At 40.3% G+C, this 26,707-nt stretch overlaps 1 protein-coding gene across 2 annotated transcripts in view; it reads right to left on the bottom strand.

The window, feature by feature from the left end:
* The window catches only part of MTNR1A (melatonin receptor 1A), a 31,145-nt gene extending 10,334 nt beyond the window's left edge, over window positions 1-20,811 (bottom strand). The window contains exon 1 of one of the 2 annotated variants that reach the window (XR_011559555.1): window positions 3,243-3,318. Coding sequence is in view for 1 of the 2 variants with exons in the window: in XM_070756621.1 (XP_070612722.1) it covers window positions 20,552-20,732 (181 nt within the window). In the remaining variant the exon portion in view is untranslated. Of the gene's footprint in view, window positions 1-3,242; window positions 3,319-20,551 lie in introns of those variants that run through there. The other variant, XM_070756621.1, reaches the window with a different exon arrangement.
* Between the last annotated feature and the right edge of the window lie 5,896 nt (window positions 20,812-26,707).

Here is a 26,707-nt window from a genome sequence, read left to right on the forward strand (position 1 = left end):
CAAGTCCGGAGGTGGGTTTTTTCAGTGAGGGCAGCCTCAGGGGAATCCCAGCAGTGCAAAAACTTGCGCTTTGGCTGGCAACAGAAGTCCAGAGGTGGGGATTCCCAGCGACGCAAAGCAAACAGGGTGAGTTTTGGGATTGCATGCATTATTCGCTTTTACATTGATTCCTATGGGAAAAATTGTTTCATCTTATGAACTTTTCTACTTACAAACCTTGTCACGGAATGAATTAAGTTCGTAAGACGAGGTACCACTGTATACTAAATGTAATAGAAATTGATAAAGAAGCAATTAAATCTGATTTTAAATGCCTCATTTGCAGTTTGATTGTGAATGTCCACAGATACCAACCATGCAATATTAAAAGAATTGCACTGTTAAAATGCAGTCTTCAGTATAACCATCAGTATTTGAGATTCCATGCTTTAAATGCAAAACTACTTCATGGAAACTAGTATTTATCTGTTGTATTTGTAGCAAGTATCCACAATTCAATAAGTGTCATTGAACAATGATCCCATTATGTTTTACTTTTCTTCATTTCTCCTTTAAAAAATGAATTCTTTTTAAAATTATTAGTAAAATAATAATACAGTAGTACCTCATGATACGAACCCCTCCTCTCACGAACTTTTCAAGATATGAACCCGGGGTTTGGAAAAAAATTGTCTCTTCTTACGAGCTTTGATGTCATGAAGACGTCCTTCCTGGCCGACCAAAACATGGACTCCAGGAAGGACGTCTCTGTGATGTCAAAGCTCCGCCCATGGAATTCCCTATTGGGATTCCCCACCTCCGTTTGAGCCTCCCTACCGGCTGACAGCTCTGCGGCTCTTCTGGCAAGGTGACAGCCAGGCGGCAGGGCTTCTCGGCGGCCTCCCGAACCCAAACGCCAAACTCGAACTTTTGCCGAACTTCTGGGTTTGGCATTTGGGAGAACGCCGAAAAGCCCCCTGACTGTTTCAAAAGGTGACAGCCGGATGGCGGGGCTTCTCAACGGCCTCCCGAACCCGAACTTTTGCCGAACTTCCAGGTTCAGCATTCGGGAGAATGCTGAGAAGCGCCTGGCTGTTTCAAAAGGTGACAGCTGGGCGGTGGCGCCCAGTGGAGCGCTGTTTTTGCGATTTTTTTTTTGCTTGCACACATTAATTGATTTTACATTGTTTCCTATACAAACATTGTTTCGTCTTATGAACCTTTCGCCCTACGAACCTCCTCCCAGAACCAATTAAGTTCGTAAGACGAGGTATTACTGTATTTAATATTATTATTTTTAATATTATTAAATATATTCTTTTATTTTTGTCAAGCTTATATAAAATTACAGTAAAAGTATACATGAGATAGTTATGAGTACATGGGAACATTAGGACAGGGATGGTAAGCACATTGCTGCTCTTATACATGCCCCTTACAGATCTCTTAGGAATGGGATGAGATGGACAGTAGACAGGCTAAGGTTAAAGTTTTGGGAATTTGGGGAAGAAACCGAAGAGTCAGGTAGTGCATTCCAGGCATTGACCACTCTGTTGTTGAAGTAGTTTTTTTCTCAATTGAGTTTGAAGCGGTTTACCTTAGTTTATTTAGAAGAGTGTCTGGATTGATGGTATTGAATGCTGAACTAAAGTCTACAAAGAGTACTCTTGTGGGCCTTTGAAGATGCAACATGTTGTAGGATGTAGTACACAGCCTTAACACTTTACAATATTTGTATACGAATCATGCTGCTTTACACTGAAAGTAATTGCCTCATGATGGCAGAAATGGAAATGAGTCTGGTTATTTGACTTACCATCAACCAATCACAATTGATAAGCCACATATTCAATAAAATGGATTTTATTTATCATAAGGCAAAAAATCCCCCATGATAATTAAATTCAAAATTAAAGTAGATTTTTATCTTTTGATGCATTTAATTTTAAGGTGAAGTAGGTGACATAATGAAAATAAAATGTAAAGGGTGGAAAAATTATAGATATCATATATATTAGACGCGATTAGATCCCACGGAGTTGGCCTTCTCCGGGTCCCGTCGACTAAACAATGTTGTTTGGCGGGGCCCAGGGGAAGAGCCTTCTCTGTGGCGGCCCCGACCCTCTGGAACCAGCTCCCCCTGGAGATTAGAACTGCTCCTACCCTCCTGGCCTTTCGCAAGCTCCTTAAAACCTACCTCTGCTGTCAGACATGGGGGAACTGAGATAACTTCCCCAAGCCTATACTGTTTATGTATGGTATGTTGTGTGTATGTTTTCTTAAATTATGGGTTTTTAGTTTTAATTATTAGATTTGTATTGTACATTGTTTTTCTATTACTGTTGTGAGCCGCCCCGAGTCTACGGAGAGGGGCGGCATACAAATTAAATAAATAAATAAATAAATAAATAAATAAATAAATAAATGTAGGAATATCATCCCAAGCACATATACATTTTGAGTAAATCTCATTTATTCTCATGATTTACCAGGAGAAAAAAATAGAGATTGCAGTGCATTAATTGACATAGTGTAGAAGAACAGATGTTACAGATGGGAAGCTGGGATTGAGTTAGCTGGAAGTGTGTGATAAAAAAAGAACTGAATCACCAATTTCTGTATATGTAGTAATAAATATCACTGAATCATTACAAAATACAATAGCCACGGAACATAAACTCCACCCTGAATAAAAAAAGAGAAAAAATTAACTAAAAAATAAATGAACAGTCATTAATAGGGATATAAATTTCCTAGTTATTAAATAAGCAAAATAATTTTCCTAATTCAATAGTTTTCAGACATGGCAGCTCTACCACTTTCAAAATTCCCAGTTATCAGAGCAACATGACTGGGAACACTGGAAATAAAAGTCTCAAAAATACAGAAGGTCATGTAGGTTGGAAAGGTTTGATAAAAATAAGAAAACATAACCTATTTTCATATAAATGTCAGGAAATAGTATTAGTTGGTTTTGTCATTATTGTACACCGCCCAGAATCACTTTCAGTGAGATGGTCAGCCATATAAATTTGATTAGTAAATAAACGATCACGATATAAATTTCACAAACAATGACAAAAACATTTTTGAATGTTTTTTATTCTCTGCCTGCAGAAAAATTTAAGGTGCAATTCTATAGACATCTACGGAGAAGTGAGTCCCGCCTAAGTATAAAGGGACTTACTTTTTTGTAAACAGGTATAGAAATTGCAGTCTAAGGTGGCTAACACCCACCCACTCCATATATGCAATTTGCTTACCCTTCACGCTATCTGATGTAAGGCAATTCTGAAATACAAATGTTCACTCTCTTCTCATGAGATCCTGTGTTTGCATATAAGGACCGGGTCTTCTAAAAGTGAAAATGTCCTTCTGATGGTTCAGATGTCTCCTCCATTTTTGCTCCAAAATACATCTGCAATAATGACAAGGACTTTTTAACTTCAAAATTCAAGGCAGCAATCAATGTATTTTTTATGACATGGAAGCAATAAAAAAATTAAAAATCTACTTCGGTTCAAAAATAGGGCACAAAAACAATGAAGGAAAAAATGACAATTTGATTTTCTGAAGTAGATTAAAATTTAGCATCTGGCCTTTTGTTTTTCAACAAATATTTCTGTAAAATAGGGTCTTTCATTAATTAATCAAACTGCTGTTCAAAATTTCATATATGCTTCAGAAAAAAAATCAGTTCTGCAAATGCAGGAACTGTCTGTAATTCCAAATATAGACCTCAATTTCTTTACTAGGTCTTTAAATGAATTAGAATTAACTTAAAGCCAAGTGCTGCAATCAGCCAAATCATATGTTGCAGCTCATATTTACACTAGAGATGGTATAGTGATGTTTGAAGCACAGAGATATGAAAGCATTTAAAAAGGAGACATCCCATTGAAAATGTAAAATAGTATCCTTCAATGACTAATTGCTAATTGTAGGATTCACTTGAGGGCTGTACAAAACAGTTAAAAGATAAACTTCACAAGACATCCAGAGACAATGGGAATAGCTTTCAATGTATGCACCTGAGCCTTGGAAAAAATGTGGCTGCTTTAATGCAGTGTTTCCCAACCTTGGCAACTTGAAGATATTTGGACTTCAACTCTCAGAATTCCCCAGCCAGCATCCGCTGGCTGGGGGATTCTGGGAGTTGAAGTCCAAATATCTTCAAGTTGCCAAGGTTGGGAAACACTGCTTTAATGATCCAAAGAGCAACACATTGTTATGCTTCCATGTATTGTGAGGAACCTCCTTTGAATCTTTTGCGCACTTTTCTATGTTTTGACTCATGTTCCCATTTGTATTATTTATGAAGCCTTGGTACAGTTATTAAGCTTATTCTTTTAGTTATCATTCACAAACTGAGAACTGGCCTTAAGAGCCGAGGTGGCATAGTGGTTAGAATGTAGTACTGCAGGCTACTTCACCTGATTGCTAGCTGCAGTTTGGCAGTTCAACTTTCACCACCTCAAGGTTGATTAGCCTTCCATCTTTCTGAGGTAGATAAATGAGGACCCAAATTGTTGTGGGCAATATGCTGACTCTGTAAAACTACTTAGAGAGGGCTGAAAAAGCACTATGTAGTAGTATATAAGTCTAAGTGCAAATGTTTACATCACCAGGGGCTATTCTCCACCTCCTCTTTCTCCTCAACTTTAATTATGGTTAAATAATTTCTGATATAAACTTTCAAATGAAGTTGGGAGTAGTTTTGGAAACTAATAAAAATGCAATCCTTATTAAAGTTAATCAGGATTTAGGTTGATACAATCCAGTACTAAACTATGCCCTAAGCGTATTTGTGAGAAAAGAATTTTTTTTATTAACAATCTTCTTTTGCTTGTAGCAGTTTGGGTTTTGTAATAGTATGCTTTGGAAATATTTCCCATATAGATGTTCTGTGAATACTAGTTCCTAAGTTTGAATTCTGCCTTATCCACATTATCCTTAAGAAAATAAATTAAAACAAGCAATAATTGGTGAGTGAATATTTATATTTCAATGATGAATTGTGCCATGAAAGTTAAAAATTGAGATTTGGAGAAGGGATTAATACTGTTTTATATTTATAGCAAATATTTGCAGGAGTGGAACAGACTGCTCTGAATAATAATTTAATCACGCTTCCATATTTAGGATTTTTAATCTTTTCCTGTTCCTACAGTTGGGTTAAGAACTAATTATTATTATTTTCCTGCATATCAGTTTATTTGTTAAGAAAAAATAAAAATAAATAAAAAATTGCATAATAATTAGAGGAAAATCTGGATAGAAAAATAAAACCACTTTACAAACCTGCTCCAATTGAATATGATAATGCTAGTCTTAATATGTTGTGGCAGTTGAATCAAGTAATCAGATAGCTGTCAATCTCTCTCACAAGAAGTGTGAAGAATGAATATTGCAATGGAAGGCAGCAATAGCATTCACCTAATTAAACACCATTAAATACATTCTCTTTCATCAAAAATCATTGATACCTATGACTAATTTGCTAAAAAATAAAATAGGATTGCTTTATGTACTACTTTCTTTTCAGAAATAAGGTAAGAAGACATAAGAATGTTGCTAACTGTAGAAGTAACTAAATAAGTAACCAAATAACACTGCAGATTGGTTGTAGTTCAACTCTTATAGTTCTGTATTAGCTAAATCAATTGAAAATTAGTGGAAATTGAATTCCAACTGAAAAGCTGGAGCTTGGAGCTGTTGTAAATGTTTTGGAAGGGGAATATGCATGTTCAAATGCTAATTGTTTTCCATATTTAGACAAAAAGCTTTGATTTAAAAAAATAGCTGTTATGTGCTATTGACACAATCAAAACCATTTTTGCTATTCAGAAAGGCTAATGCATCATGCCAGGCACAGGCCCCATCCCGTTCTTATTTCTGGAATCCAGGTCAGTGTGGAAAGAAATCTATAAAATCCTAAATCATCACAACATATTGCTAGACTGTTCAACTTGATCACTACAAGTATAGACTTAGCCTAATTACTATTTAATGTTTGTGAAACTAACAAAATCTTCATAATTAGCTTTATCTCTGACTATAAATTATAAAATGCCAAATAATGTGCAGTAAGGACATAATCAGCACATGTGGCATTCTGTATGGCTCCCCTGAATGACAAAATAATTGAAATAACTACATCTGCATCTCCTTAGACAGAAGAAACCATAGGAAGCCATATAAGATTCTATTAATTCTTTGGTTACTACTTACTTACTTCTTTGCCTCCTCAGGCAACCAGCTCACAGCTTTATTGTACAGCATCCCATATCATAAACCACATAAACCACACATTATGTGGATCACATAATGCACAGTGAAAGGCTGCACTTACCTTTCCCTATCAAATCGGTCTTGGAGGCTGGGGGGGAACGTGGCAGGTGGGCGCACCACTGTGGAAGAATTTGCTTCTGCACATGCATGGAAGCAAAGAAATTAGTGAAAATTGCTAATCGGTGCAGAAGCAAAGAAAGGCCAAAATCACCAAAAATTGTCAATTCCTTTGCTTCTGAGAATGCGTGGAAGCAAATTCTCGCACGGGAGTGTGCGGGGCATATGGCGGGGATGTGTAGATGCACATGCATCACCATTTCTGCTAACGGATCGGCCATCCCAGGCCTACCAGGGGCAGATCAACACTGATTATGCAACATTAGCCCATTATTATCAAGACTTTTGAAAAATATGCAACTATTTATTTCCCTATATAGACAACAATTTCCTGTTCATAAAATTAAGAACAGTTGCCAAACATTACCATATAATATGTTGTGTACAGAAATGTATACAATAGTAACTTTTGGCATAAATTGTCTTGCAATGAGGTGCCTGTAATTTTCTTGCTTAATAAAGGCGTTGTGTCTGCTTTAATATAATAATAACAGATTAGGAAGGGACCTTGGAGGTCTTCTAGTCCAATCACCTGCTTAGGCAGGAAACACTACATTACTTCAGACAAATGGTTATCCAATATCTTCTTAAAAACTTCTAGTGTTGGAGTATTCACAACTTCTTGGTTCCATTGGTTAATTGTTCTGTCAGTAAATTTTTCCTTAGTTCTAAGTTACTTCTCTCCTTGATTAGTTTCCACCATTGCTTCTTGTTCTACGTGCTTTGGAGAATAGTTTGATTCCCTCTTCTTTGTGGCAACTCCTGAGATATTGGAACACTGCTATCATGTCTACCCTGCTCCTTCTTTTCATTAACTAGACATACGCAGTTCCGGCAGCTGTTCTTCATTTGTTTTAGTCCACAGCCCCTAATAATCTTTGTTCCTCTTCCCTGTACTCCTTCTAGTGTCTCAACAACCTTTATCCATCATGGCGACCAAAACTGAATGCAGTGTATTCCAAGTGTCGGTTTAGCAAGGCATTATAAAGTGGTATTAACACTTCATGTGATCTTGATTCTATCCCTCTGTTAATGCAGCCTCACTGTGTTGGCGTTTTTGGCAGCTGCTGAACACTGCTGGCTAATAATAATAATAATAATAATAATAATAATAATAATAATAATAATAATAATTTATTAGATTTGTATGCCGCCCCTCTCCGAAGACTCATATTTAAATGGTTGTCTACTAGGACTCCAAGATCCCTCTCACAGTTACTACTGTTGAGCAACGTACCACATATACTGTACCTGTGCATTTTGTTTTTCTTGCCTAAATGTAGAAGCTTACTTTTTTCACTATTGAATTTCATTTTGTTAGACAGTGCCCAATGTTCAAGTTTGTCAAGATGCTTATATCTTTTGTGCCTATCTTCTGGAGTGTTGGCTATTCCTCCCAGTTTGGTGTCATCTGCAAATTTGATGAGTTCCCCATCTATCCACTCGTCCACTTGCTTTGCAAATAAAGGGGCGGGAGGAAAGGAAGTCCATATCATTTCAGAAATAAAGATTGGCTATCCAGGAAAGGTCCTTTCAAGAGTAAATCTGATATCAGGATAGTATGTAACCAAATAATTGGCTAGTTAACCAAGCCCTTTCATCAAGAGAAAAGCTGTATAATGAAAGTTGACATCATCTTCAAAATCATGGCATATATATGTTATTAAAGAGCCAATCCTTTTAAAAAAACTTCATTAATTTCATCAAGACTCAAATTAAAGAAAACAGAAAATTAAAAAAGAGCAGGAAAAAGGAAATCATAAAGAAACAAGAGAAAAAGGGGGGGAAATCGAACAGGAGTAACTTCCTTATTGAGACAAACATAGAGTAACTTTTTATTTTAAGATTAACAATAATACACAGTATTTCTATAACCACAAACATTTCTAATAGTAAACTCTAAAATTAAAATTTTATTTCTTTCAGTTTTAAGCAAATTTTGAATAGTTGGGGAAACCGGCAAATACCATACCTCAGACTGGGATGGGAATGGAGATTTTGCAATATACTTCCCCAGGAGTGGGGAAGGTGTAATAAGCGAGATACACAATTTCTAACTATTTCTTCTTTATTTACAGCAGGAGGTTAACAAGCGGCTGTAACACTTTCGCTTAGGCGCGCTCTCCGCAGAAGACGCATAAGACCAGAAGCCCTCCTATTTATAACATTTAGCCCAGCAACAAGCGGCGGCTGACAGCTATCTGATCTTGGCGCCAAATACAACAGCCAATAGGAAACAGTTAAACAGTTTACATTACATTTGATGATTTCTGCTTAACAACAACTATTAGAAATTTACCTAGTTACAATTTCTTATTAATAACTTCGGACATAACACCCCTCCCCCTTCTGGTTAGTTTTTTGTTACCGATTATTCTGACAAATAAGTAATATAATCATCCAACCGGGCAGGTCTTCTTGGTGTCCTCTCTGATCGGCGAGGATCATGGGATACTTGGGTGTCTACGGAAGAGGAGGGTTCCTCATGTCCTGATGAATAAGATTCTCCACGACTGGCATGTGGCAGAGAAGGGGCAGCGCTGGAGAGGCCAGTGTCCCCAGGTAAGTCCCAGTCTATTTGTTCCTGGTTTCTGCCCGGTCTGATATAACTCCCTGCGGGGAGTGAAGGAGTAGAGACCCCATTATTATTGTTATCCACATTTTGTCTCATACTGGCTGTCTCCTGTCTTCCCCTTATATGATCTATGTGTCGTTTCCATAGGCGTCCATCAGTTAACTTGATCATATAAGTCTTTGGGCCAGATTGCTCGGTCACCATGCCACGTTCCCATTGTTGGCCCCTGTCAAAATTTTTAACAAATACTGGTTGACCCACACACATTGCCCTTTCTGGGATAGACATATTTACATTTTTGAATTGTACAAAAGAGGGGTGCAGTCTGTCCAGGGGAAACCTCAACTTCCTCCCCATAAGCAGTTCGGCTGGACTCTTGTTGGTGGTTAAACTGGGTGTAATATGTTGAGTAAGGAGAAAGGTGTCCAGCCTCTCTTGCATCTCCCCTGGTGATGACTTTTTAATGGCCTCTTTGGCGACACGGACATATCTCTCCGCCATCCCATTAGACCATGCTGCGTGGGGTGATGTTAAAGCATGTCTGACCCCTAGTTGTGCCAAGAACACCTCAAACTGCCTTGAAATGAACTGGGGTCCATTGTCTGACTCTAGAATGTCTGGACACCCATGTACTGAAAATAATTTTCTTAAAGCAGTTATAACAGCAGTGGAAGAAGTGGACCCCAACAAAATAATGTCTAACCACTTAGAGTATGCATCCAGTACAATTAGAAACATGTGGTTGCCCACCGGCCCCGCCAAGTCTATGTGTACCCTTGACCATGGACTTTGGGGCATGTCCCACTGTGCAGGGGTGGTTTTTGGTGGATTTGGTCTTGTTTCTTGACACTGTGCGCAAGTGGCAACCCAATCCTCAATTGTTTTATCCAATCCAGGCCACCAATCCAGGGCTTTCATTCTGACCACTCCCGGGTGACCCAGATGTAGCATTTTAATGACCTGTGGCCTTAGAGTAGTGGGAATGACCACTCTGTCACCCCACAGAATACAATCATGCATGACTGACAGCTCCAACCGTTTAGCTTTGTATTCCCCCACCCCGGGGTCTTCCCCATTGGGTGGCCATCCTTTTAGAATATATTGTAGCACCCTGTGTAAGGTAGGATCCTTCTTTGTTTCAATAGCCACTTCTTTGGCCGTAACCAAAGGGTCAGTATTTAAATCTATGAGGAGAACATCAGCTGCAGGGACTGGGTCCTCTACCCTCTGACCTAAAGGGCAGCGACTAAGTCCATCTGCATGGTTTATCATTGAGCCTCCTTTATGAATGAGGACATAATCATACCCAGCCAAGAATATTGCCCACCTAGACATTCAGGGGGACATAAATGGAGGAGTAGGGCGACCAGTGGATAGCAGACCTAATAGAGATTTGTGGTCAGTGACCAATTGGAAGGGTCGTCCTAATAAATAGTGGTGAAATTTCTTCACCCCAGCCACCAGTGCCAATGCCTCCCTGTCAATCTGGGCATAGTTCCGTTTGGCCATGGATAACATTCTGGAGAAATAAGCCACTGGGGCTTCCTGACCGTTAGGGAATACATGGGTGAGTACCCCACCCACACCGTATGGTGAAGCATCGCATGTGAGCCTAAGTGGTAGGGTCGAGCTGTATTGAATTACAACACTATTCGATGTCAAAAGATTTTTTGCAGCTGTGAAAGCTAGATGTTCTTTCTCACCCCATTCCCAAGCTGCCCCTTTGTGGAGGAGCCGATGAAGCGGCTCAGCTGCGGAGGCCTTTTGTCTCAAAAAAACGGAATAAAAATTTAATAGCCCCAAGAAGGCTTGCAGCTCTGTCTTACATGTGGGGGCTGGCGCATCCTTGATAGCTTTAATCTTTTCTTCAGTGGGGTGGATTCCTTGTGCATCTATACGGAATCCCAAAAAATCAACGGAGGGTGTCTCCCACACACATTTCTCAGGCTTAAGCCTTAAGCCCTTATCCCGTAGACGAGAGAGTACTTGCCTAATTCTGCCATGCAACTGCCCAGGGGTGTCCCCACAAATTAAGATGTCATCAAAATAGGGGACTACCCCTTTAAGCCCACTTAGCAGTCTTTCCATCAACCTTTGAAAAATACCAGGGGCCACACTGACCCCGAATTGTAAACGTGTACACTTAAAGGCACCCCGGTGCGTAACAATCGTTTGTGCCATTGCTGTGGCATCATCAACGGTTAATTGCTGGTATGCTTGGGCAAGGTCCAGCCTTGCAAATAATTTCCCTGCCCCTAGGGTATGCAGCAACTGCTGTACAACTGGTATGGGGTAAGAGTTGTGCTGCAACGCTTTGTTAAGGGTCGATTTATAATCCGCACATACTCTGAGTGAGCCGTCCGGCTTCAAGGGGGTCACTATAGGGGTCTCCCAAGGGGCATGTTCAACAGGGACTAGAATGCCTTGGACCTGCAGTTTCTGTAATTGTGCATCCAGCTTCTCTAATAAGGGCAGCGGTACCCTCCGTGGTTTTAGACGAAGGGGAGGAACAGTGGGATCCAAGGAAAAAGAAATAGGAGGACCCTTGTACGTACCCAAACCTTCTTGAAATACCTCCGGAAATTCTTGGATGAAATTAGGCACCCCCCAGGTGGTTATTTTGTGGAGGCCAGTGACAGCCAACCCTAAGGGAGCCATCCAATCCAGACCCAACAGGGAGTGATTTTCCCCTTCAACAACTAAGATTGGCAACACATGGTGGACATTTTTAAAAGTGACAGGTATTCTAGTTCTCCCCAATACCTGAATAGGGTGTCCCTGAAAGTCATTAATTGCAATGTCCAGTGGTTGTAAAGAGTCTCGAGACAACGCTGGCACATAGAGCCGCAACTTATGCCCACGGCATTAAAGTAAATTTTAAGCCAGTGTCTAGTTCCATGTGGCAAGGCTGGTGATTTAGGAGGAGCGGGACAACAATTTTATTAGGGGGGGAGAAATAGGTGCCACAGTCGGTGTATTTTTTGTTACCTCGGGGGTTCCACGGTCGTCTGCTCCCTCTGCCTTGCTGTCTGAATTGCCGATAATAGCGCTGGGAAGAAAATGTGGGTAGCAAATCTTGGTTGCCAGAGAGGTCATCAGGTAGAGTGGCCCGGCAGATGGCGGCAATGTGGCCGCGCTTGTCGCATCGGCGGCAGAAGGCGTCTTTGAAGGGGCATCTGGATCTTGGGTGCTGGCCGCGGCATCCGGCACAGGGCTGGAATGGTGGACAGGGCTGCCTTGCTGGTGGTCCTCGAATTTGGCAGCAGTAATCTTCATAGGTGTCGAGGTCTTGAGGATGGTAGTCGTGGGGACGATTCCCTGGGGTGCGATGAGCGTCAGAAATTTTACAAACCGTTGGCAGCTTGTCGTTGGATTTCAGGTCAGCTGCAGCGGCTTCGGCTACCTCAGCTGTTTGAGCAGCCTTGATGACATCCTGTAGGGTTGAATCCTCCGCCGCCAGCAGCTTGTTTCGAATTGTCACATTTCGCATGCCAAAAATGATGGCATCCGTTAATCGTGCTTCAGGATTCTCGAATTGGCATTTTGCTAAAATTGTCCTAAGACGAGTAGCAAATTGGTTGATAGACCCCCCTTCAGCCTGGGCTGTGCGCGAGAACTGATGCCTGTAAACCCTCGCAGGTTTTGTGGGTTTAAAATGAGATGCCAATTTATCCCTCAAAGTGTCCCATGGCACGGAGTTAGCGGGTTCTGGATCAGTCAAGGTACCTGCCAAATCAAAAATTTGGGAGCCACAGTAATTAAGAAACAAAGCTCGTTTCCTGCCGTCTTCAGCATCCTTCATTCCGGCTGCCTCAAGGAATATTTCGAATTTTGCCATATAGGCAGTCCAAGTTGACCTTTCGCGGTCAAATATCTCAGGAGGTTGAATGATCGATGGGGTCGCCATTATGATTTTTTGTGGAAGAAAAATCACCTTTAGACCCTCGTCGCCACTGTAATAAGCGAGATACACAATTTCTAACTATTTCTTCTTTATTCACAGCAGGAGGTTAACAAGCGGCTGTAACACTTTCGCTTAGGCGCGCTCTCCGCAGAAGACGCGTAAGACCAGAAGCCCTCCTATTTATAACATTTAGCCCAGCAACAAGCGGCGGCTGACAGCTATCTGATCTTGGCGCCAAATACAACAGCCAATAGGAAACAGGTAAACAGTTTACATTACATTTGATGATTTCCGCTTAACAACAACTATTAGAAATTTACCTAGTTACAATTTCTTATTAATAACTTCGGACATAACAGAAGGAATGGATATTTTACAGATATCTGCAACATATTATTTGCTTGAACAACATTCTTGGGAGATATTGGAGTCTTTTGATTTGAGTTCTACAACTCTAGTTGCAAATGTTATAATTGCTGTGAAGAGAAACTGAATTGTGGATTTCTCTACAAGGGCATAGCCAGTTTTCCTCTCGGTCTCTCCCTCTTTTCTTCCCAAAAAGTTTAATTAAAGAAATCCAGATATCCAAATTGTTGTTTTTTCCTGTCATTTGGTAACATGGTGGAAAAATTGAAGAAATATAGATTGATTTCCCCAAGCGATCATTTTCAACAGACCTTAATCAGTTTATTTTCCTTGCAGAGAAAAAAGGGTGATCTTCACTGTTTTACATTTTCTTCAAGACACATCTTCATTCTTTTGATCTGTGTCAGATTTCCAACATGTGGTGAGGTTTTTCATAGTGAAAATGTCATAAAATAACTGTAATAATTACCCAGGTTCTATATCCTTATTATGCATTGTTATAGCTATACTTCATTATTGACACACACACAGACACACATATACTATATCCTTTGCATTTATATCGTGTCAATGGAACAGAGAATTTATGTTACTTTGATGTACTTCATTTAACAGTCTTCTCACAATTATAAAGTTACACGAGATATGTAAATGAACACATAAATAGTCTTGAATTCAGAGTTGTAAGTTATGCTAAATGTTACAGTTTAATTAATACCAATTATTCAAATGAGTCAAGCTTGCATTTTAAATCTCTTCTCTCAACAGCTCATCAGCTGCAAATGCTTTAATAAAGGAGTCTGGCATTGTTTTACGAAAAAAAGGGTAATGGAAAATTTAAACTGCAATTTAAGTAGAAAATCCTTAACCTAAATATTTTTAGGAGTATTTTAAAAAGTTGCAAAGAATGGGTTTTTTAGCTTATTGACATAGAATTGTGCTGCTCATTACAATGATAATTTCTTTATAAGCCCAAGACTTCACATTTTACATTGAATATATTCATTCTATTAGCACACCCTTGACCACAATAATGAAAAGATAATTAGAAAACAAGTACTTGGGATGAAGAAAAACAAGCAAATATGTGTGACAGTGCTTATGGAACATGGGCAGAAGCATAGAAAACTAAAGAAGTAGAACCAACTTTGCTTTCTAGCAAAATACCAGTTATAGCCTAGCCATTTCTCCCCTAGTTACAAATTTGCTCATGTTCCTTAGATCTCAGCTGGCTTCATTCATGATATTTGGTTCTTCACCACAGACCCCATTTAAATAGCATTAGCATTTAGACTTACTGTATATACCACTTCACAGTACTTTATAGACTTCTCTAAGCATATTTCCCCCAACAATCTGGGTCCTCATTTTTCCGACCTTGGAAGGATGGAAGGCTAAGTCAACCTTGAGCCTACTGAAATTTGATTTGCCAAACTGCTGGCAGCTGGTGATCAGCAGAAGTAGCTTGCAGTACCGCACTCTAACCACTAACTACTAGTACTATGCTATGTTGTGAGCTGCCCCAAGTCCTTGGAGAGGGGCGGCATACAAATCCAAGTAGTATTAGTATTAGTAATAATGATAACGATAACGATAATGATAATAATAATAATAATAATAATAATAATAATAATAAAAGTACTGCACCACCAAGGTGCTTTTGAAGCCAAACAAATGCCTTCTGTAGCCACTGACCATGGTCTCAGACCATCAAGACTTAACTCAAGTTTTAAATTATAACATTTCTTCAAACCTTCATACTCCCTCACCCTTCCAGGATAACACTGTGGTCCCTCATTTGTCCACAGACCACAAGTTGAAAACCACTCCTCTAAAGCATTTTCTATTATTTTAGCCATACTAAAGTCACATATTGTGACTTTCTATAAACAAGCTCGCAATAGTGATATTCTGAATTACTGAGATCTACCCTTGGCACATATGCCTGAAAACTATGTCTGAAAACTGCTTTCATTGTGGCAAATCCAGAATGCATAGGATATTCTTTATGTTATTGAAGTTTTATTAGGGAAGACCATAAAATATCATATCTCCTATTTCAAAGAAGTTACTCTTTGGTTGACTAGAATTTGCTTCATCTAGTCTACCTGCTTCACGGAGAGTCGCTTTTTAAGAGTATAAGCAGTAGTTGTTCTCAACTATGTTATCTTGAATAGTTTAATTAATTGGGGCTGTATTGCCCCAAGCTCTACAGCTATCTTTGACCATGCTGTCAAATTTCAATAGTGTGGTTGATAAAAATCCATGGTGCAATTTATGCCATTTCTAGATAGAAATTGCAAGAAAATGATACTGTACTAATGCAAAAGATGCATGCTGTACTAATAGAGAAGTATCATAAAAATTGAAATATATTATCCCTATACAAGAAGAAAACTTATAAAACATGGAATATTATTACTATTATTATTATTATTATTATTATTATTATTATTATTATTATTAATTAGACTTGTATGCTGCCCCTCTCCAGGGACCCTTATGCATTGTCGAGTCCTGCACACTTTGGAACATCATGTCGTTACAACATTCACACAGTCCAAAAATATTTAGTGTGATTCTGACTATAAATATTCCAACTCTCCACTCCTCTTCAAGCTTAAAATACCAAGCATGGAACTATGATATTGCTGTAAAACAAAAAAAAAATTATACTTGATGTGAAAAAAAGATGGATTTAATGGATACAGAATGCTTCTCAACTGATGCATTTAAAGAAGCTAGTGATCAATTTTGAAGCTATTCATCAATTCTGTACACAATACTATTTATTAATTTATATTTAGTATGCTCTTTAAATCTTATGCTCAGGAAATACTATTTTGTTGGAAAAATATTGGAGTACAACAGATACTGCCTTGAACTCCTGAAGGAAAGTCATATTATAAACCCAATAAATAAAATAAACTTGCCTTAGGTAGGAAACATTTTCACGTAGAAAACAATACACAGCTCTTTTTCAAGCAATTGTACAGTACGATTCTACCACTCCAAGTTTTGATGGTTATACATGGAGTCCTTGCTTAACAATGGTAATTGGGACTGGAAGTTTGGTTGCCAAACAATGTAGTCTTAAAGCACAGTGTCACATGACTGCATTGCTTAGTGATGGCAATGCTGCAAGCCCCTTTGGCCATTGTTAAGTGAAACTTGTGGATCTTTAAGTCACCCTCTCCTTGTGACTTCCTACCAGTTTCCAAGAAGGAAAGTCAATGGAGAAGTGAGGAAGAATTTGCAAGTCCCAGATGGGGCCAGGCTAATGTTAATTGAGAGCTATCTGCCCTGAAAAACCTAATTTGTTTGTGTAAAGTGTATGGAATAGAATGTACTTGTATTCCTTTGCCCTGGGAAAATTGGTTTCTATTGCCTTATTTTCAATATCAAAGTAAAATTTCGTTTCCATTTGGTCTGTCAGTACTTATCTCCATTCCATGCAAAAGTGTGTGTGTGCACGCTGTATGAGAAAGACAAGGAGAATTCTATAGTGCAAGTGGAAATTCACTTTGTAACTCAATGCATTATTTAATGCAGTGTTTTCCAACCTTGGCAATTTGAAGGTATCTGGACTTCAATTCCCAGAATTCCCCAGCCAGCATTTTCTGGCTGGGGAATTCTGGGAATTGAAATCCAGATACCTTCATGTTGCCAAGGTTGGGAAACACTGATTTAATGTAGAGTTCCAAAATTTACTTTTGAGTTTTTGTCTGAGTTTTAAGACTCCCTTGGGATCTAGAAGTTCTTTATATGTTTTAATTTGGTTTTAATTGGTTATATTTGGATGTATTTGAGCTTCCAATGTAGATAGCCATCTAGGCGCTTCTCTGTACTGTTTTTTCCTTACTTTTCTCCAGTGCTCAAGTAAAATATTCCGTATCTGGTGTTGTCTAAATTGTGAATGTTTGATGCGCTCTCTTTCCCACAGGTGTGCGTGCCATCCCTCGTTAATATTATGTCCCTCTATTGCTAAGATTCTATTGTTATCCAATTTAATCCATTCTTTAATCCACAGTAATATTGTAGCCTGATAATATAATTCTAAGTTCGGAAGACCAAATCCTCCTCTCAGTCTTGAATCCTGCAGTGCTTTAATATTTATTCTTGGTTTTTTGTTGTGCCAAATAAATTTAGAAATTGTTCTATTTACGTTCAAGAATTTTTTTTCATCCAATTGAATTGGTGCCGTTTGAAAGAGGTACAACACTGATTTAATGTAGAGTCCCAAAATTTAAAGTCAGTGAGATGGCCTCTCACACATAACAGGCTCGGGCTCAGCCTTTTCGCCCCGGACTCGGCTGAGCAGCAAACACCCACCCGCCCTCCCTATCTTGCAGTGTGCCACTTGGGGTCGCCCTATGGGGCCGAATAGGAATTTTTTGCGGTCTTGGCATTTGCCAAGATTGTTTTTTCGCCTATTCCACACTGTGGAGACCGATAAGTGGTTAGGGGGTGCTTTGCCCCTGTTTAGGTTAATTGGCTTACCTTTGGTCATTTGGGTAGGCAGGTTAGGGGCGGAAAACTGGGTGGTGGTTTAGCAACTGCGTGTTCTCCGTTGGGCATCTTTGGGGATGATTGACAGGTTCTCTCCAAAGGCTTGTGGTTTGAGCGACCTGAGTAATTGGGGGGAACCTGTCTTTGGGTCCTGCACATTTAATTCCCCTGGTAGGGGTTAGCCGGCGGGAACTCCCACATGCAAGTGCATGGCAATGTCTCAGGTGAGGGAGGGGTCCCTCACCTGGATTAGCATGGAGCTACGCCCATAAGTTGCCCCGGAAGTTTATCTGACGTCATTTTCCGCCCCGGAAGCAATTGTTTGACCCTGCGGGTCCTTGTTAGGGTTATAGTTAATTATGCTAATTATGCTAATTTATTAAAATAAATTATGCAAATTTAATTAATAAAAATGACCCAGTTTTAAATCCAGCTCTTGTGTCTGTGTCGTTACTCCACCTCTCCTGCAAAAGACCTCATGGTCCATCTAGTCTGCCCTTATACTATTTTTTTGTATTTTATCTTAGAATGGATCTATGTTTATCCCAGGCATGTTTAAATTCAGTTACTGTGGATTTATCTACCACGCCTGCTGGAAGTTTGTTCCAAGGATCTACTACTCTTCCAGTAAAATAATATTTTCTCACGTTGCTTTTGATCTTTCCCCCATCTAACTTCAGATTGTGTCCCCTTGTTCTTGTGTTCACTTTCCTATTAAAAACACTTCCCTCCTGAACTTTGTTTAACCCTTTGACATATTTAAATGTTTCGATCATGTCCCCCCTTTTCCTTCTGTCCTCCAGACTATATAGATTGAGTTCATTAAGTCTTTCCTCATACGTTTTATGCTTAAGACCTTCCTCTTCCTTTCGGAACTCCCCAGACTGATGAAAAGAACCCCAGCAGCAAATACCTCAAAGGAAAACTGTATCCTTTGATTGCATGCTGGTTATGTAATCAATACTTTGCAGCAACAAGGAGGTGATTTATTCTAAACCCTCCACACATTCTGGAAAACACTGTAGTATGCTAGGTGCTCTTGTGGACACCACAGGGAAAAAAAGAGTCATCCGTCAGATTTCATCTGCCCAGATTGTCAAAACACCGTGTAAGAACAACTAACATTCCATGTGACACCCTTCAAATGCCGCAAGACATTTCATTCAGAGCATCAACTAAAGATTGGAATTCTAGAAGGGGGTGTGGAAACACAGTTGTCTGCTTTGCTGACGCAATTCCCTGCACGTGTTTTCTGTTCCCTGCACGTGTTCTCTGTTCCTTCGGCAAGCAAGGATTATTTTTTTTTGTTAATGAAAGTTTAAAAGGGCCAGAGTGGTATGAGTGACTAGATTTAGAATTTGTGTGCTCCCATTCAGCCAACCCGAAACAGTGAATAAGGAGAGGATCTTCCTCTATTAGAACAAGCATCAAAGAAGGCACATTTGCTCAAGAGATTCTCCTCTTTAAATCCACACACACACAGGAAGAAGTAAAAATCTGTTTAACTGCTGGAGAGTTTCCCAATGAATTAAATAGACAGGAGGAAGTCCAAAGAATTGGCTGCATCCCAAACAAGCATTGGTAGCCACATATTCATTTTGTACCATTATTTCTTACCCTGGATGAATAACATCCATCTCTTTCCATTTATTCATCTAAGAGATAACTGTATTGCTCCCTCCCTCTCTTGGCAGACTGCCTGACTCCAACTGAGCCTATTTATTTACTTTTATTTATTTTTTGGATTTGTATGCCACCCAATTCCCAAGGGGCTCTGGCCGACTAGATCTTACCAATGCCACTGAGCATTGGAGTTTTATACAAACAGCCCAAAACCTGGCTCATGCTAAAAAAATAATCTCCTTGTTTACTCTTCCATATGAAGTGGGGAAAAATACATTTCAGCCCATTTATGTATGTACGTATGTACACTGCTCAAAAAAATAAAAGGAACGCTTAAACAACACAATCAAACTTTTGTGAAATTAAACTGTCCACTTGGGAAGCAACACTGATTGACAATCAATTTCACATGCTGTTGTGCACATTCAACTTTGTACATAAAAAAAGTATTCAATGAGAATATTTCATTCATTCAGATCTAGGATGTGTTATGAATGTTTCCTTTATTTTTTGAGCAATGTATGTATGTATGTATGTATGTATGTATGTATGTATGTATGTATGTATCTCTATCTATCTATCTATCTATCTATCTATCTATCTATCTATCTATCTATCTATCTATCTATCTATCATCTATCATCTATCTATCATCTATCTATCTTTATTGCCTATTTTGAAGCTGATGCTCTGCCTAGTAACAAGCACTCAGCCAGGGCAACGTGCAAAAACCTTGAAAAAACTACTGAATACCGTACTTAAGACCCACAGAAGGAAAAGAACTGTTACAGGAGCTGGGTTCATCCCATGGGCAGGTTCATAGAAAAGGCGCCACCCCAAACTTCCGGAGAAGGCTACCTTGAAGAGCTACTGCAGAACTTGCCTTGCAGCCACCCGGCAGAGTCCGGAGAATAAAAAGCGAGCGGCTTGGATGGATGGACCGTAGCTGTGCCCGTCCGATTAAAGAGGGGGGAGGGCACTGGGGGATCCCCAAAATTAATGGGAACGCCTCACAGCCAGAAGGGAACGCTTTACGACTTACAGGGGACTCTTGTTTCCCGGGACCGAATGACCCTCCGCCCCCTCAACCTTCCCGATCTTCCTCTCCTCTCCTCGGAGCGCCGGCTTGCAAAAACTTTGTCGTCTCCCCTCCACCCGCCTCCTCCTCGGGCTTCCCCGTTCCTCACCGGCGTTCCTCAGCTTCTTGTTCCTATAGACGGAGAGGATGACCAGCAGGTTGCCCAGCAGGTCGACCACGATGGTGAAGATGAGGACGACGGCCAAGGTGGACGCCACCCAGGGGGGGCGGTCCAAGGTGAGCTGGTCCCGCGACCCCGAGCCGTTCAGCACGCTCCCGTTGACCGACATGCCCGCTCACCGGACGCCCCTGCAAAGTTGGGCGGCGGAACTTCGGATCGCGGAGGAAGCTCGATGCACGCCAGGCGGGGCGGGCTGGGAGGACCGCGGCATCCCTCCGTCGCCTGATCCCTTTGCAAACGAGCCGAGCCGTCGCTGCCCTTTAACGTCGGGCGCCTACCGTGGCCGGGCGCCCCATCTCGCCCCCCTTTACTCAGACCGGGACGTTTCGCCCAAGTGTGCATGTGCCTCGTGGAGTTCTTTTTATAGCACCTCCCGTTCCTCCTCCTCTTCCCGCCTTCCTCGCCCCGACGCTTGGGCTGCTTGCACTTGCGTCCGGCCTCCGCGCTTCTCTCCCCCCCCCCAAACACACACACACACACACACAAACGCCCCGACGGCCCGCCACCGTCGTCTCCAGGTGACACTTCGCGTTGGCGTCTGGCTCGCCCCTGCCCGAGACACGTGCGGCGCGAGGGGATTCCAGCTGTCGTCCGAAGTGGGCAGCGCGGGGCACAGCGCCCTCTCGCGGCCTGCCCGGGAATTGAAGGCCTCCATTCATGGCGAGAATTGTAAGCGGGGAAGGTCTGAGCGGGGCGCGAGCGCGCGAGGTCCCATTCATTTTTTTCTTTCTTTCCTCCAGGCTTCCCTTCCATTCATTTCTTCGCTCGCTCATTCATGAGTCCTACAGGGGTTCATTCATGAGATTGGGCGTCGGTAGGTCCTGGAATGGCAGCAATTTTTTCTCTCTTTTGCCACTTGAAGTAACGGCTTGGATAGCCTTCCGGAGGGCAGAAGAAGGGAAGAGCAAGAGCAAGATGATGATGATGAGTTATTTACTTATAGTCAATGCATTTTATGTAGGCTTTCTAAATCGATTTTTACTCAAATGGGTAAGGAAAGGGAGGAATGCTGGGAAGGGAGGGAAGGGAAAAAAACCCGATTCTAAACAGAGTGCTGCAAAAACTTCCTTTGAGTACAGCATTTGCTTTGCATGAGAAATGAGCAGAGAAGGGCAATTTAGACCTCCGCTTCAGGGGTGGAAAAGAAAAACAGCACATTTTATTCTTTACCTTTGTAAAAACAAGTAAAAAATCAGTTCCCTTACGTTTAGGCAATATCGCTTATTGAATCTACCAAAAGATTCAGATCGCCTTTCCTGCTTGTGAGATGCAATGCGGATTTTTCATGGGATTGCAGCTCAAGGCAGGATGGTCCTATCCGAAACTGGGATCCTTTCCCTCCCATCTCTCAGGGGCCTGCCTGATTTCTCAGTGGAGATATTGCCAGCAGAATAATATTCAGCTTATAGGGATTATGAACTGATACCTGGATGGTGATATAAACCAGTATTTCTCACCTTTGGAAACTTTAAGATGATTGGATTTCAAGCTCAAAAGGTTGACAAACATTGCTGTAAAGTAAACATTCTGGTCTGTGCCAAAAAACAGCAGAGAAATTACTCCTTCTCCCCTTTCACAGAGAAAGCTGGTTGTGTTTATGTTATAAAGGTTTGTGTCATTAAATTCAATTTAATATAAACATGTTTATATTATTCAAACAGCTCTAACAAATGCTAACCAAATACGCCCACAGAGCTAAATCCCCCTCTCATTTTGGGGTCTAGCTGGAAAGGAAAAAGCAATGTCTTATATATGAAAGCTCAATGTATAATTGTTTGGAAATGCTCCCTTCCGTTTTTCAAAAAAAGAAAAGGGGAAAAAAAAAGAATTTACCAACCACAATGCACTGATCCTTAACCATTTGGTGATTATGTCATTTTGAAGCCCTTGACATGAAATAATGAAAGGTGCTGCGTTGGGCAAGGGAGGAAAAAACAGCAATAATCGCAAAGCTCAATAAGCTGAATAACAAACAAATGAAAAAGTGGGAAGTGATAGACATGTAAAAAAAACAACCTCTTAGAAGATGCAGCAGTTTCCTATGGTGGCATGCCATTTGCTAAGAGGGGGAAAAAAAGCTGTGCTAAAAATAGCATCCAGTGCTCTTACACGTGCCTTATGCTACAAGGAAAATTTCTCTGATTTGTACTGATCACAGATTCAGAGCAGCAGCGTATCAGAAAGTGAGGAGAAAGGATGATGCATCACTGTACTAAGCCAGTTTTTGTCAATCGAGCTATGCTTGCGAGAAAGGAAAATCTTTCAAAAATACAAAAAGTATCCAGGCTCTCTTCTTATGTCATGTTAATTCAGGCCAGTGTTCAGCTATTATATCTGAAAGAAAGAGGATGCTCTATTTAAAATAATCCGCACTATTCAAACGTGGACCATAATTTTGTGCAATACTCAATTTCTCCAACTCTAATTTTTGCTGTCCTGGATTCAGTGCTGTCTTTCCATTCCTGGAAAACTTGGGAGGAAATTACCTCTGTCGTGAATATATGCACGTGACACATTTGTGTATTGTTCTGCCGGGCTCTCTGGTAGGAGCCACCCAAAAATTCAAGGGTACAAATTTCAGACACACACACACGTTTGAAAATTCAAAACAATGTTCTTTTTCACAAAATTCAAAATAAACTAAGCACTCTTTTTGTATTGCAAAGAGCACTCGTCCCAAAACAACCGGGTAGTCTGTACAATTTCCCTTAAGCAGTCATTAAGTACTTAGCTAGCAGCTGTGAAGAAACTTCACAACCCTTCTTCTTCCAATTAAGTGAGACACACACATACATGTTGCTCTGCTGTGGTTTCAAAGGCATGAAAAATCAACAAAGTCCAGAAAACAGCAACACACGATTCCTGAAGAACTGCGATCAGATACTCTTTCACAACGGCCAAACCCACACGCTGATATTTATAGCAGCAGCCCTAATTACTGGAGCCCACCCAAACACAGGTGGCCTCATTTTCTCTTGTAATAATTCTTCAGTTGTTGTCTCCTATGCATCACTCTACACATGCGTGGAAGTGTCATTAATTCTTGTTCAGAATCCAAGGATGATACAGATGATTGATCTCCTCCTGGGCTGTCTGCCAAACTCCCCTCTTCCCTGTCACTCACGCTTCCTTGGTCAGAGGAGGCTTCATTGGCAGATTCCATCGGGAGCAAAACAGGCCTGCAGCATGTGGATGTCTCCCTCACATCCACCTGCACATTCCTTGGGGCAGGAGCTGGGCCAGAGCTAACCACAACATGTATATAAATAGAAATCTGCATATGATGAGTTGCCACAGCTACATCAAAAGACAGCTTGGCTGGAATTATCTCCTTCCAAATTTATGCTGCTTTTATTGTACATTGCCCAGAATCACTATCATGAGATGAACCACTATAGAAAGGTGACAAATAAATATTAATTGAAATAATTACTAATTTAAAGTGAATTGCCTTTAACATAAAGTAGCTTATTTATAAAATTGATTGATTTCCTGCTGACATATAATACACAAAGAATTAACACTATCTTGCTGCAGTAGAAAAAGAAAAAAAACTGGAAAAAGAAGACAAAGGAGACAAGGGAATGACATCAAAGGGAAGGAAAATGAAAGGAAGTACAGTGTTCCCTCGATTTCCGTGGGGGATGCGTTCCGAGACCGCCTGCGAAAGTCGAATTTCCGCGAAGTAGAGATGCGGAAGTAAATACACCATTTTTGGCTATGGACAGTATCACAAGCCATCCCTTAACACTTTAAACCCCTAAATTACCATTTCCCATTCCCTTTAGCAACCATTTACTCACCATTATTACTGGTACTCACCATTGAATAAGACACTTAGTGATCCTGATATTTATAAACATAATTATTTATTAACAATAATTATTTTTTTGTTATTTACAGTATTTGCAAAATTTATTAGTTTGGCAATGACGTATGATGTCATGGGGTGGGAAAAACCATGGTATAGAAAAAAAAATGCAAAGTATTTTTTAATTAATATTTTTTGAAAAACCATGGTATAGGTTATTCGCGAAGTTCGAACCCGCGAAAATCGAGGGAACACTGTACAAACTAGATGGAAATGATGTAGAAATGTATTATTAATGAAGCAGAGGACAAAAAAGAGAAGCATTTGCTGGCTGGGGAATTCTGGGAGTTGAAGTCCAAATATCTTTAAGTTGTCACGGTTGGGAAACACTGCTCTAGAGGATAAAAACTGTTAGAAGAGCCTTCATAAGCGGAGAAAAAAAATCCTTGACGGTGGGATGTCACCACTTTTATCAAGGCAAGCACGGTGTTTGATATAGCTCTAATTAATGTAATAAAATAAGTAACACTCAACAATGTCAAGAATTTGATATAGAATTAAGGAAGTGCAAAATTTCTTAGTGCAGAATTCATTGGAACAATGCCATTCCATTTTAGGTTGATCCGAGTTTTCAGTGAGATAAATCCAGAAGCAGATCGAAACAAAAGCAGATTCCAAACAGGATGGTTTAGAATCAAAAGCCAAAGAATCTATTTAGGCAGATCTTAAATAGGATGGTCCCAAGTAGTTGCAGATCCCTGAAGTCACTGCCACTGAAGTCACTCATGCTTTCCAACTAAATCGCTTTTCCCCTCCTTTATGCCTTTCATTCTATAGCTGTGATGGTGAACCTATAGCACACTTGCCAGAGGGGGCATGCAGCACTCTCTCTGCGGGCTTGTGAACTGTCGCCCCAGTTCAGCTCCACCGTGCATGCTCGCACACCTCCTGTTGGCCATCTGCTGCACATGTGCAGGAGTGGGGCATGTACAGAAGGGCTGTGTGTGCATGCGTGGGCCACCTCAAAGCAGGGATCCGTGTGCGCATGCATGGGGAAGGGCACATATATGGCACATGTACACAGGCAAGGGGCCATACATGAATGCATGGGATGGTGTGCATGCATGGGAGTGCATGCACATTGCATTTTGGGAGTTTTGCCACACGTATGCTCATTTGTTCGCATACGTGCTTTGGGCACTCAATCCAGAAAAGGTTAGACATCACTGCTCTATAGTTTTTCATCTGTCTAGCTTGTAACCCTTAGCTTACTTAACTAAACTGTATTCACGCACTACAATGAAGGATATAATGCTATGTGTAGCCCTTATTCATAACAACATAAAACTGCTTATCTCAATACAAGTCAGGAATATGTACCTCTTTATCTATCCTCAGTCAATTGAGTTTATTTATTTATTTTATTTATTTATTGATTAGATTTGTATGCCGCCCCTCTCTGTAGACTCAGGGCGGCTAACAACAATAGTGAAACAATATGAACAAATCTAATATTTAAGTTAATTTAAAAAACCCTTATTTAAGAAACCAATCATACACACAGACATGCATAAATTTTATAAGCCTAGGGGGAGGAGATATCTCAATTCCCCCATGTATGACGACAGAGGTGGGTTTTAAGGAGCTTACGAAAGGCAAGGAGGGTGGGGGCAACTCTGATCTCTGGGGGGAGTTGGTTCCAGAGGGGCGGGGCTCTTCCCCTGGGTCCCACCAGATGACATTGTTTAGTCGACGGGACCCGGAGAAGGCCAACTCTGTGGGACCTAACTGGTCACTGGAATTCGTGCGGCAGAAGGCAGTCCCGGAGATATTCTGGTCCGATGCCATGAAGATTTGTTGAAATCTTTATGACCTTTATATATTATTTCAACTACAGTATTTTATTTTAAAGATATGTCCAGGGCCCGATGCTGTCACTTTGTGCTTGTGTATACCTATTAAAGCTTTATTTAAACAGTGGTGTAATTAAATTGTTCTGTTTTTTTATATATGCTGTGAGCCACCCCGAGTCCTCGGAGAGGGGCGGCATACAAATCCAATAAAATAAAATAAAATAAAATAAAATAAAATAAAATAAAATAAAATAAAATAAAATAAAATAAAATAAAATAAAATAAAATAAATAATAAATGGTTCATTAAAATATGTAGTTCTTTCATTTCATTTGGGAAGATGGATCAAATCTCCTCCTCTATTTTGATACCAAGGAATATTGTGCGTTTAAAAAAAAAGAAAAAAGATCACCGCTTATT

This window comes from Erythrolamprus reginae, chromosome 7 (assembly GCF_031021105.1).
Source record: "Erythrolamprus reginae isolate rEryReg1 chromosome 7, rEryReg1.hap1, whole genome shotgun sequence".
Taxonomy (NCBI): Eukaryota; Metazoa; Chordata; class Lepidosauria; order Squamata; family Dipsadidae; genus Erythrolamprus; species Erythrolamprus reginae.